Here is a 13,749-nt window from a genome sequence, read left to right on the forward strand (position 1 = left end):
AACTACACCTGCGTAGGCTTTTCCCTCTCTATCAACTGCTCAAAGTCGCTGAGACATCCACTAACTGCAAATCCATCAACAGGGAGCCCAAACTGATATGCCACATCTTGTAAAGTTACTGTGCACTCCCCAAAAGACATGTGAAATGTGTGGATCTCGGGACACCATCGCTCCATAAATGCACTAAACAGTGGCTCATCAAGATTAATCCAATAATCATTCAGCCTTGCAACATGTAATAATCCAGCACTATCTAAGTACAGTAGTATACGGTCATGCATTATTATCTTCTGTTGCCTACGAGTGCTCCTAACACATCAAGTTGGCTGATAAAACAAGAATATACAGTTGCAACTCAACAACGCATAATAACAAAAATATATATTAAAAGTGAAATCCTTCATAACCCTACAACAACTTCACAATTTCTAAGTATTTTAAACCTAAAATATTAACAAATAACTAATTTATAAAGCAGATGATTTGTTTAACTTCATCACTAAAAATTTCTATCATACGAATACACTTATGGCCAGTTACAAACCACTAACAGACTGCTCTCGTGTGATATACATGATAAAATTACATTAAAAAATTTTAATATATTACTATCATCAACTATATAGATTACAAACAAGTTTGGCAACTAACCTCTCGTCAATAAACTCCGCAACATGCGCAATACCGTTTAACCAGTACATGTCTCCATTGTTCCCCGCCATCTGATGCCTAGGCATCTTTAGTTATTTTTAGGTTTCTTTTTCATTTATTTTTTTAGTTTTAAATCAAAGTTCTTATGTTTTTAGTGAAGTTTTCATGACCAATCATATGTTTGGATTTGTTTTGGAATGATTGTGTTTTCAGGATATAATTAAGCAAATTAGGATGGAATTCAGAAGAAAACACAAGGTTTGGTGGGGTTAGGCTTCAAGAGGCCAAGCCCAGCGCCTAAACTCCAAGCTGAGCGTCGAAATCCAGAGCCTACCTCCAAGGACTGGTGCCCAACACCCTATCTCCCAACTCCCAAGCCAGCGCCCAGTTTGGGCACCCAACTCCTCCAACACCTAGCCCAGTGCCCTCATGCTTGGGAGAATGCAAAGTGGGCTGGCACCCAGTTCCAGGGAATGGAGCCTAGTGCCCAACTCCGGAGCCCAGCTCCAAGTGCAATTTTCACTCTCAGTGATCCAGAAAGCTTCAAAGCCCAGCGCCAAGTACCTAACCAACTCCTAGGAAGCTCTAAATTGAATTCAAGGTTGAAGATTCAAATAATTAGTTAACAACAATCGCTTTTAAAAAAATAGAATTTGGTTGCTAGGATTTAGATTAGATTAGATTAGATTTAAATTTGGATAAAATTATCTTTCTCTTTAGAAAATAAGATTAGTTTTTCAATTTCAACTAGTTAGAAAGTTAGATTATAAATAAGTGAACAAGATTCACATATAGGGGAAGAGATACCATCTTAGACCGAATCATACTGGAGCCATCCAGCACCTCTTCAGTTTAGTTATTTTCTTCTCTACAATGAGTAACTAAACCTCTCTTATTAAAGGTTAGGAGCTCTGTTTTATTTTTATGGATTAGTAATGCAAGTGTTTCCTTTATTTTGATTCATACTTTTCTACTTTTTCAAGATTGAGTTTCGTTCTTCATCTTTAATGGTTAGAAGTAATGGAAAATACTCTAATTTTGTCTTGAATTCTATTATTACTTTGGAAAATTTAATATCAGAATTAGCTCTAAACTCTTTCTCATTATTTTTAACTTGGCTAAGAATAGTATTTTAAAAATTGTTGGCTTTAAATCGAAACAATTCTTCACCTCTTCTCTTAATTAATTGACCAAGGAATTGGCAATTAATTAAGTTAAGAGAAATTAAATTATCAAGAAATTAGAATTTGATTATAAATGATTTACTGTGAAAGGATTTTTGCATGAGTCAAAGTAAGGAAACACAAGCATTATTTTTTCTAAGAATTTAACATCTCTGAAACCTTTAACATTCCCTATCCTTGATTACTTCTCTAAGATCTCTAAGCCTTTTCTCGTTCTCTTAATTCTCTCCTACACTGTTCTTGCTTCTAATTCAAGATCCACAATCCTCTTGCCAAGGTTTGATTGATCTAATTAGTAATTCAATTAGACATTGCTTGCTTCAATTCGTTAATCCTCGTGAGAATGATATCCACTCACTGTGGTATTACTAGATGTGATTTGGTGCACTTGCCAATATCCGAGCATATCAATTTTGGCTCATCCCCATATTTCAGTGAAACTGCATGGGAAACTGTTCGGTAGGTCGGGTACCGGACAGTTCGGGTTGGGACCTTGAGGTCAACGCTTGGGATGATGGAGAGGCTCGCTGGGTCGTGGTTTCCTGGTCCCGGGTGTGCGAGGTCCCGAGCACTTCATATGGGGAGGAGGGGTGCCACCTGCAAAGACACTCCGATGCCCTTGTCAGAATATGTGCGGGCGGAGAGGAAATGGTGTGAGAATGTGACGTACCTTGGGGGGAGAGCCAGTCTCCCCGTTATATACATGTCAGTAGTGGGCCCTTCCAGTGGGCAGGCCCATACCCTCAAAGGTGTTGTCCCACGGCTGTGTGCAAGCCGTACGGGACGCGTGTCTGGGTCGGGTGGAGGGTGCATTATTGGGCCGGCGAGAACTCGGGTCGGGTTGACCCGCGTGAGTTTGGGCCAGGCCGTAACAGAAACCTTCCTCACCGTCAAGGGGGTTGTCTTTGCCAAACGTAACTCATGGGAAGCTATTAAGGGTTTCATTCTATGAATAAATTGTTACAACCTATTGTGCATTAGCTTAATACATATAAATCGTGCTAGGCTCTTATGTGTTATGGGATACACATAAATCGTCCTACCCTAATGTGTTTTAGGGTAAAAGCGTGTAAATTCGCTTAGCCTGGGACGATTTATGTTGAGTTTGGGAAGGTCATTACACTGGGACGATTTATGTGCAATTTTTTAGAAGACTTTTAGGCATAAATCATCTTAGGACGTAATATTTAATATATAATCTAAATCACACAGTTCAGGGACGATTTATATATTAATAGGAATAGAAAATTCACGTTTTGAAAATTGATCTAGGAAAATTAAATAATTTTGGAATCTCATTATTTTATTTAAGTAAAAAAGCCTATTTTTTAATAATAATTATTTTTATGAATAACATTTTAAAGCTACATGTTAGTTAGATTTTTATTAATAAAAGTGGTAGAAATTATTTATTATATTAGTTTATTTTTAGTATTGTGCATGTGTATGGTGCACATAGCTTCTCGCAAGGAACAAGCACCTGACGTTGGCATCACGTAGACCATGAAAAACTGTAACACATGTCATGGGGCCAGCTGGGGTTCTACTTTTCCTACTTTTATTACTTTTTGCGACCTACGAGAAGAGCTTGATGAAGACACGATATATGGTTAAAAACAATTATATTAAGGGCAAAAAACCATATTGAGCCAAAGCAAGAATTTTGTAACCAAAATGCGCCAAATCCAATTTCGTTTCAGCAATGAGCCAAAGTGTATTTTAATATAATTCGAACCAAGCTGGTTCGAATTGCACTCCTTCATAATTCGAACCAACATGGTTCGATTTATTGTTGAACGTTTTTGAATAATTCGAACCAATAAGGTTCGAACTTCTCTCATACATAATTCGAACCAAGGTGGTTCGAATTATGCTTTGAACTCGATTCCATGTAATTCGAACCAGGCTAGTTCGAATTACTCCTAGTGCACTCCTTCATAATTCGAACCAGGCTGGTTCGAATTAGGTGTGATTCGACTATATAAGGAGTTCGAATCACCCTCATTCGAACCATTCTCCCTCCCCCCTACCCCACAAAATCTCAGAGAAAACGACCCAGATTCTCTCCGAGGAAGACCTGAACGGACTACTCTGCTGATGGGGGGACGATCCGGCACGGTTATATCGGTTGGACGGAGTCGCTCATATAGCCGGGGTCATCAACGACGAGGTTAGTACGGAAATATTTTTGATTCAAGCGTTAGTTGTGCCTTAGTGGTTTTGTATCTTGGTTAGACGGTACTTTATGTTAGTGGTTTATGTAGGTGGTTTAGGTGAGGGGATTATGTAGGTGGTTTATGATAGTGGTTTAAGCTAGCGGTATAAGTTAGTGGTTTATATTAGTGGTTTAGGGTGGTGGTTTAGGGTAGTGGTTTTTGTTAGTGGTTTAAGTCAGTGGTTTTTGGTAGTGGTTTATGTTGGTGGTTTATGTTAGCGGTTTTTGTTAGCGGTTTTTGCAAGCGGTTTTTATATGTGGTTTAGGGTAGTTGTTTAATGGTAGGTGGTTTAAGTAAGCCGGTTTATTGAATTTGTTTCTTGTTAATGGCTCTCGTTAATTGTGGTATATGCTAGCGGTTTAGTTGTGTGGTTTAGGGTTTGTTTTCCAGTTAGTTATCTTTCATGTAATGTTATGCTGTTTAATTTAGCAAAATGGTTAATATAAACCGGTTTATGTAAACCGTTTTATGTAAACCCGTTTATGTAAACCGGTTTATGTGAACCGGTTTACTGTAAAACCTGTCTAGTTATATATCTCAGTATGCGGTTATTTTCATGCGCAGCCCGAGCGATGCATTAGGAGCATGAGGCGGCAGCAGGGCATGCGTCTTGATGACAGATACGTTCCATACTTGCAGCCATGGAACTGGAGCCAGCTGCCGTGGCTACATTGGTGGTATTCCGGTTCGAACCCCCTGAGCTGGATACCACATCAACCAGCTTTGCCAGCAACTCTGGTGTGCGGACCTCCGGAAACTGCCTCCGACAAAGAAACATGACTTGGAGGTCCTCATCACTACCAATCGTGAGACAATCATACTTCACCGTATCGTGCAGGATCGTGACTGGAATGCGATAGAAAAACTTCTTAATCCGCTTCGCACCTTCCAGGCCAAGTTTCATCAGCACAGATCTAACCAGGTCATCATAGCTTGTCGTTCGATTCACCACAATATAGAGAGGATTCTTATCTGTGAACTTCACTCCGGACCGAGTTTTCCTCTTGATGGATCCTCTGTGGTGTACCAAAACAGCAAAACTCTCCTCCTCACTAGCCATCTTACGTCCTCTAATGAGAGCAAATCACGTTTACAGGGTTTATATAGAGCTCTGAGTCCTACTAATTCGAACTAACCTCGTTCGAACCATGATACATGTAATTCGAACCAGCCTGGTTCGAATTACTACAATCAACCTCTCTCCCCATAGTTCGAACCAACCTGGTTCGAACTAACCTGCTTCGAACCATGATACATGTAATTCGAACTAGCCTGGTTCGAATTACTACAATCAACCTCTCTCCCCATAATTCGAACCAACCTGGTTCGATTTATTACACTAAACTAATCTCCACATAATTCGAACTCAACCGGTTCGAATTACATGGTCACCTGGTTCGAACCTAACCGGTTCGAATTATTTACATTTTTCCAGTAGTAGTTCGAACTTAGATGGTTCGAATTACTTGCTAATAGAGTTCGAACCTTGGTGGTTCGATTTATATAAATATGCCTCTTGGCTTATTGCTGAAACAAATTTCTGTTTGGCGTATTTTGGTTAAACATTTCTGCATGTGGCTTAATATGGTTTTTTGCCCTTATATTAATATGTTTATGCTAAATATATTGTTAAAAAAAATTGCTAGATATATGAATATAGTATTATATTATTAATACATAAAGTATTACAAAAAGTTAAATACTAATAATATATAATTAATAATAACAATAATGGAATATATATTAATTACAGTACACGTATAATTACATAATATATATATTAATTCAGATCTGCTACACATTTAAGTTTTATTGTTATCCAAGTTTAACTAAATAGGCCCAACACTAACAAAAACCACTCTCATCAAAAGAGCGTGTAACACACACTCGAAACCCCAAACAAACGTTACCTCTCGCTTCGCGTTCTAATATGAAAAACCGTTCATATCTCTTACTTAAAACTACAACAAAGAAATTTGAAATCTCCCCCAAAATTTCTCAAAAATCTTTCAAATTCTCTGCGAAAATTATAGGAAAATCCGGTGCTACGTTTGAGATCATCAACAAAAAACATAGAAAAAGAACAACAAAGATTTCTCAAGTTACTGACAAAACTACTTGTTCATTATGTTCAATTTTTTCCTTCGCATTTCTCGCATTTCTACTAGTTCGGTTTAGGGTTTAGTGGATCAAGTTTGTTTATTTTGTAGATCGAGTTTCTCTGATTCAATTTTTTTCTTGTTTTTCTCTGTAACTAGAGCATCAAATGAAACTATAGTAGTTGTGTTGCATTTTAATTGAGGTTCATTTGGTTTCGTTCCATTAAGTAATTTCGGTTCATTAAGTAATTTCAATTTATTTCTTAGTTTAATTGAGGTTCATTTGATTTCGTTCACTTGAATTTGCTGAACTTGTTTATCTGTGCTTATTTAGTTAGTTATAGCTCTGATATGTCGATTGTATACACTTAAATAATTTATAATAAGATGTAATTTTCCTTACCATATATGCGTTGGTTGTGATTTTTTTATCACTCATTACTCTAATAATATTTTGTCAAGGGATATGTTTAGTACTTAGTAACTATTTTTGTTCTCTCTTTTAATGAATGTTAGGATATAAAGCTTTTTTTTCACTGTAACATTTTGCTATTGGTTCAGATTTTCTCTGGTGCCATAATTAAATAATTTCAGTTCATTTCTTAGCTTATTTGAGGTCATTTGGATCTAGAAATAAATTCGATGTATTTTTATTTATGATTTAGTTTTTTTGACTGCTTGTTCAAATCTTAACTAATTTCGATTCATTTGTTACTTAACTGAGGTTCACTTGATGCTACTGTTAAGTGTTGACCAAATTTTTAAACATAGTTAATCCTCTACTTCTAAATTAATACATATTAATAAATTTCTTTCAATTGTAGGAACAAATTGATGCTTTCAGACATGAATATGGTCTAACCATTCTCTTGGACAAGATAAATAAATTGAGAGACAAAGTCATTGAGGGATCTGAAGGCATAAGAATCTCAAAGCCATCCGCTGTCCTCTCAAATCCTTTCTGTAGATTATCATCTGTAGATATAAAAAGTGAATAGGTTCAATCTTCTAAATTGTAATAAATTTCTATTAACATTCTTGAACCCTATTTTGTAACGAATTGTAAAGAGGTAAACACTTCTTTGACTCTTTGTAAATGTTAATATATATATATATATATATATATATATATATATATATATATATATATATATATATATATATTTGAAAATCTTTTCTTAAATTCCTTTTGATTTATTTGTTGGAAATATCTGGGTTATATTGAGATCACATTAATTTGAATGAATTTAGGTTCACACTAAACAAAAACACAAATGAACCGAAATTTAGACACAAATGAATCGAAATTTATTCTAACAGATACATAAACTGTTTACCACAATATCAATTGCATAAACTAATTTGAAAAACCAAAAAGTGACTATTTAATAAAACATAACACAAATAAGAAATTAACCCTCATTTTCATCAAAGAAGAAAATATTATATGAGTAAAACATAAGTAAACCGAAATTTATTTTACTAAATACCGAAACTTCTATCATAGTGCATCATATCCTCTCCAGGATAATTCATATTCTGTGCATGATAAAGGCTGGAGTTTGACTGAATTATTGATCCACCATCTAAAAGGTTCAACTGAAAAAGAAGTAAATCATATATTAGCAAATGTACTAATATGCACAAACACATTTTTGCCTAATCAAAAGCAAATCAATGTTACCTCACTTAAAGCTGCCTTTTTCTTTTTCTTTGATGTATTTGCGATCTTTTTTTTCATATTCGATCCCAATTCATTCTGGGACATCCTCTTGTTCTAATACGTGGGGAACTTTGAAGGTCGTTAACATCATTCAACGTAGCATCTTCATGAGATAACGAACATTTACCTTTACTTTCACTTGATATTCTTGCATCTCAGCCATAACATATTATTATTATTATTATTATTATTATTATTATTATTATTATTATTATTATTATAACAACATCATTGTGTAATAACAAATAAACCGAAAATTTTGCATTCTATAAATTCAAAAACTCTTGCATTCTATCCAAATTCAAATTCATAAACATCACTGATTTTAGTAAAGAAGAATGGAATTATTCATTATCACTTTATTCAATTGTATTAGATTTCATTCCATTCCATTCCATTCAATTTATCTTGAAAGTCATTCCAACCTTTGGGATAAATTGTTCATCGACAACATACCTGAACTGCAAATGAACCGAAATATTATTATAACAACACTATTGTGTAATAACAAATGAACCAAAAATTGTGTATTCTATAAATTTAGAAACTCTTGCATTCTATCCAAATTCAAATTCATAAACAACACTAATTTTAGCAAAGAAGAATGAAATTATTCATTATCATTTTATTCAATTGCATTAGATTCTATTCCATTCAATTCAATTCAAAATTGTTGAAGAATGAAACCAGATAAAATTAAGAACGATTCAAAACTCGTCCACTTGATTTGATTAAGAAGAATAATCCAAATCGTCCTCATTCAACTGATTTGAACTTGAATCATTCATTATTTTGGAACACGCAAAACCTAAACGATTTTAATTATACTGTTCAATTTAAAAAAAAAAACAAATACAGATTGAAAATCTAAAGAGAAAGAGAATCCGAGGAGAACACAAGAAAATCGAAGAAGAAAATAAAAATCTGAAAAGAAAGAGACAATAATCAGTCGAAAACACAGAGAAATCAAAGAAAAAGGAAAGGTTTATGTTGAAGAGGAATGAATAAGGAGAGGTTTATGTTAAAAGTCTGTTATAAGTAGCGCGTGACTCTAAATCACTTAGTTGGACTTAGTTAATGAAATTGAGTATTTCTGATATTAATTACGGCACATATATATATTTAATTATATATTAATTACAGTACATATATATTAATTAATTACGACATTATTTTCTAAAACAGAAAAAGGGAAAATTTCTTCTAGATTTAAGCGAGTTTCTATTTTAAAAAGTTTAAAAAATATAAAAAATTATTCTCACTTTTAAAGATTTTTTTGGTTAATTTTTAAAAAAATAAAAAATATTTCGTACATTGAAAAAAGAATGAATCTACCATCCCATCTTTTAATATTACTAGTAAAGTGTCTCGTGGTATGTATGGGTACGATAAATTTAATGAAAAGTATTTAATTTTAAGATATTGTTAAATTAAGTACCTAAACATGGGACTTTTATATTACATTAGATCATAAAAATAAAGATATATGATTTTACTTTCTAAAAGAATGCAAAAATATATAAGATAAAATTAACAATGTCGCTTAATTATAATAAACATATTATAGTATAATAATTGTATAATAAAATTGGAGAAAAACCCAAATCAGCCCCTGACAATTACCTCGAAAGACAACGAGGCCCCTGACAAAAAAAAAACCCCAATCCGGCCCCTGACAAAAAAAATAAACCCAACCCGACCCCTGACAATTACTTCGAAAGGACAACGAGGTCCCTGTGCCAAAAAAAAATAAATGTTATTTTTTTTGGCACAGGGGCTAATCTGTCCCAAAAAAAATTTATCAGGGGCCGGATTGGGTGTTTTTTTTTCTTGGGGGCCTCGTTGTCCTTTCGAGATAATTGTCAGGGGCCGGATGGGGTATTCACTCATAAAATTGTTAACAAAACAATCTAATATTAAAGTCCCATAAAAATTTTAACTACAAAACTAAAATTTTAATGAATAAATTATTACCTTAATATAACAACAAATATTTGATGTTCATACCATGTTTCAAAGACACTAAGTCAGACCCAAAAAGAAGAAAAATCCGAAAAAGATGGTTTCTTTTATTCCTACTCGACCTTATAGAGATCGGACACAACGATAGCCGTCCTACTTATCTGAGTCAGCAACTAACTCCTAAGATATCTCCCTCATTTTTAGAAAGAAAATTTCAACAACTTTCCCATATCAGAGGAACGGCCTTCCACGACTAACGGTGAAATAACACTAAAAGGTGGTTATAACTAGTTTTAATATCTTAAATTTCACTAAATAAATATAGTAGTTATTTTAAATATTTTAATCTTTTAGATCTCACTAAATAAATATAGCAGTTATTTAAAAAAAATTATATTAAAATATTAAGATTCAACAAGTGATTCCACAAATCGATTTTTTAATTATTGAGTTCTACCATATAAATTAAACAATAATAAAAATTATAATTTTAAAAATTTAAAAGATTTAAATTTTAAAATAACTACTATATTATTTAGTAAGATTTAAAATGTTAAATTTTTTAATATATAATCAACAATAATTTGACAAACTCGTTTAAATAAAAAAATTTTACTATAAAAAATTACAATTTGAAAATATAAAATTTTAAAATATAAATGACAAAATAACTTTATAATAATTTAATTATATTTATTATTTTGTGTAAAGAAAATTTTGTTTAATAAGGTCTAAAATATAATATTAAAATTGGTCCTATCAAAAATATTTTAAATTTAATATTATGAAGAAAAAATAAAAAAATTTATATAAGGAATAATTTGATTAATTTTTAAAATTTTAGGGATAAAAATGACTTACGTCTGGACTTCTAGGGACTATTTTTATTATAAATAACTTTTTTTACATGTGAAGTGACACGTGGCGTGCTAGGTGTCATTGATCTGACACGTCAACCAATCATCTTGTGACACGTGGTATTAATCTACCATGTCATCATCTAACAAATGGAATGACTAATTTAACTTACGTTTTATCTTTCAAGGACTAATTTAACTAAAAAATCTTTTGAGAATTAATTTGAAGAATGGGTGATCTTTCAGGATGAATTTGACTATTAACCCGTGAAAGTATTGAACAAAATAAGAGGGAAACAAATAAGATCTGACCACATCTCAATCAATGTCGGTAATGATGATGCTGAACAAAAAAACTAATAGAAACACAATAGAGTGGATACAAATCTCCCATAGTAGCTGCAGCAAGAACTTCTTTTGTCTTAGTTCCTAAATTATTCTAAAATTACAAAAGGCAGGACATCAAAAACCAAAAGAAAAAATGAACAGTTCATGCTGCATTTTTTAGAAATCTCATTTGCTTTTATATGTTTGATGCAAATTGAATATAAAAGAGAAAAAGATTAAAACTTTTTGACAAATTGCAAATAAAATTCTGGCAACAACAATGAGATTCTAGATTTTCTGCCTCAGTAGCTCCACACCAGACAAATACAACTATGCACAACAACAACAACAATTACAACAACATTTTAAATCTTGCCAAAATTAGAACATATACACCAGATCAAATAATAAGGAACACACATAACTCATCATCGCAAACCATTATGAATCTGTGATTGAAAAGAATTATGAATCTATGATTGAAAGCCTCTGCACAAACTCAGTACTTTCCAGCGATCTCGGCTTTCATAGTCTCACTGCATGTGCTCTTTATGGCTGTCATTCAGTACTTTCTAGCGATCTGCTTTCTTTCGCCGCTTCCTTCTCCGTATCCATCACCACAGCATCGATAACCACCATGAACTCTACCGCACCCACTATGACCACCACCGCCGTACCATCATCCACAACCATAGCGGTCGCCACCTCATCCACCGCCGTAACCCTAGCTCCACCATTGGCGTTGCCTTTACCATAACGACGTCCCCTGGAGGTTGGAGCCACGAGTCACAGTGACATCCTCTGTTTTGGTGCGTACACAAACTCTATAATCTCCACCTTCAACTCTGATTAGAAACAATAAGAATAAGAAGAAGATACAAAAATAAAATCAATAAACGGAGGAGAAAAAAAGAAGAAGAACTAAAGATGAAGAAAAAGAACCAAAAAAAAGAGAAAAAAAAAGAAACAAAGAACGGAGAGAGAACATAAATGATGAGAATCATTTTCTTTTTTAATTTTGATCTTGAATTCAAAATTTAAAATTTGAAATTTTAGAAAAATGCATACGCGTAAAGTAAGCTGAAAAAGATGATAAAAAAAAGATATGATCATGAAAATGGTGGTGTAATAAACTTAGTATAAACGTATGTGTGATATAAACGAAGGCATTCAAATTTTGATCATAATTTTGATCATGAAAATTATGATAACTTAATAAGGGTCATGATGACCGAAGGCATTCAAATTTTAGTAAATGAAAACATGTGGCTCCATTTTTTCTATATTATAAACGTATGTGTGATATTCAATGATATTTTAGTGGTATTGTATTTTACTCTATTATGGGCTTGCTTCAATTTTTTAAAAGGAACAAAACATCATCAATGTTTTCTGGGTGGGTGAGTTTTTTTTTAATTAAAAAAAAAAAGTAAAACGGTGTCGACAGATTGCATAAATTTTTTTATAATTTAGCATGGACAAAACGTCAGCGACGTATTGTATATTTTTTTTTAATTTTACTATGGGCAAAACGTCAGCAATGTATCATATATTTATTTTCTTTAATTGACGCAAAGGAAAACGTTAGTGACGTTTTGATTGAAGACATGTTTTTAAGTTATTTTTTGGTTAAAATGCCGTTGACGTATTGAAGAAAAAGTAAAAACGTGAATGACGTTTTGTGAAAGCGTCAGTGACGTTTTGTGCTATGAGGAATAAAAAATATAAAATTAATTATAAAAGAAGTTTTGGATTGTGCTAAAACGCAAAAATGGAGTATGAGAGTAAAGTTGTACATAGAAATGGAGTAATGAGAGCTTTGTTCTACAAAATGTTCTCAATTTGAGAGAGAAAAAATTCCGTGAGTGAGTGTGATAAGTGTATAAAATAGAGGGTTATATTAGTTTAAAAATATACTACAATGGTCAGATTTTATCTCATACACATGAAGGCATGAGTTTTTATGTGAGAATCCATGTGTTATTGTTGTTCCTCTTTCAATAACATATGAAGGACGTAAGAGTATACTTACTCAAAGTATAGATTATCAAGGGCAAAAGAGAGTCTTAAATATTCTGTACAGGCAGCCTGTGCTAGTATTTGGTGGTTTTGGCCAATTTCAAATAATGCATGTGATTGATGAAGCTAGTATGCAAAGAATATTTTTTACCTATCATCAAACTAGAGCACAGGCCTCACTTATCGAGTTGTATGTTGAGTTTCGAAGAAACCGATGATGTTGATTTTTCAGAACCCAACGTAGACTTTGGTGGGTTATAATACTGAAAGGGATGAAGAGTTTGAAAGTAATTATGAAGTTGTTGGTCCAACTTAAGATATAGAGGAAGATGAGATAATGGTTGAAGGAGATGTGGCTGATGTTGCAAATGCACTAACTGGACAACGTCCATCTGGAGAGCCATCTTTTATGCATGCTTTGAATCTTGATGCCATGCATGCACCGAAATTTTCTTAATACGTCAATACAGGTAACTTTGTTGTTGTTGTTGTTGTTCACTTTTTTAATATTAGTAATATTATTATTTGTTTTGTTTTTATATTAGTATTTTCTTTATTTTTATATTGTTATTACTATTTATTGTTGTCATTATTATTATTAATAATAGAATATTATTTAGATTTATTTTTGTTTTATTATTGGTGTAGCCCCAACTGTTGTAGCTGACGGTGAATCCGCCGTTGGAATGGAGTTTAACTCTAGAGAGGCTG

At 33.0% G+C, this 13,749-nt stretch overlaps 1 protein-coding gene across 1 annotated transcript; it reads right to left on the reverse strand.

Annotated features, from left to right (window-relative positions):
- Positions 1 to 2: 2 nt before the first annotated feature.
- On the reverse strand, positions 3 to 722 carry LOC112757483 (protein MAIN-LIKE 1-like). Its single transcript, XM_025806061.1, has 2 exons — positions 652 to 722; positions 3 to 309 (listed from the first exon to the last, which is right to left on the reverse strand). The coding sequence occupies exons 1-2, from the start codon at positions 720 to 722 to the stop codon at positions 3 to 5; spliced, it is 378 nt and encodes a 125-aa protein (XP_025661846.1).
- Positions 723 to 13,749: the final 13,027 nt, after the last annotated feature.

Source organism: Arachis hypogaea, chromosome 16, assembly GCF_003086295.3.
Source record: "Arachis hypogaea cultivar Tifrunner chromosome 16, arahy.Tifrunner.gnm2.J5K5, whole genome shotgun sequence".
Lineage (NCBI taxonomy): Eukaryota > Viridiplantae > Streptophyta > Magnoliopsida > Fabales > Fabaceae > Arachis > Arachis hypogaea.

What these genes read in the sequence shown, in the direction of transcription:
- LOC112757483 (XM_025806061.1), bottom strand. Translation starts at nt 722, where the DNA reads ATGGCGGGGAACAATGGAGACATGTACTGGTTAAACGGTATTGCGCAT. An exon ending in GCGGAGTTTATTGACGAGAG is followed by an intron (nt 310 to 651) that starts GTTAGTTGCCAA and finishes TTGATGTGTTAG; the next exon opens with GAGCACTCGTAGGCAACAGA.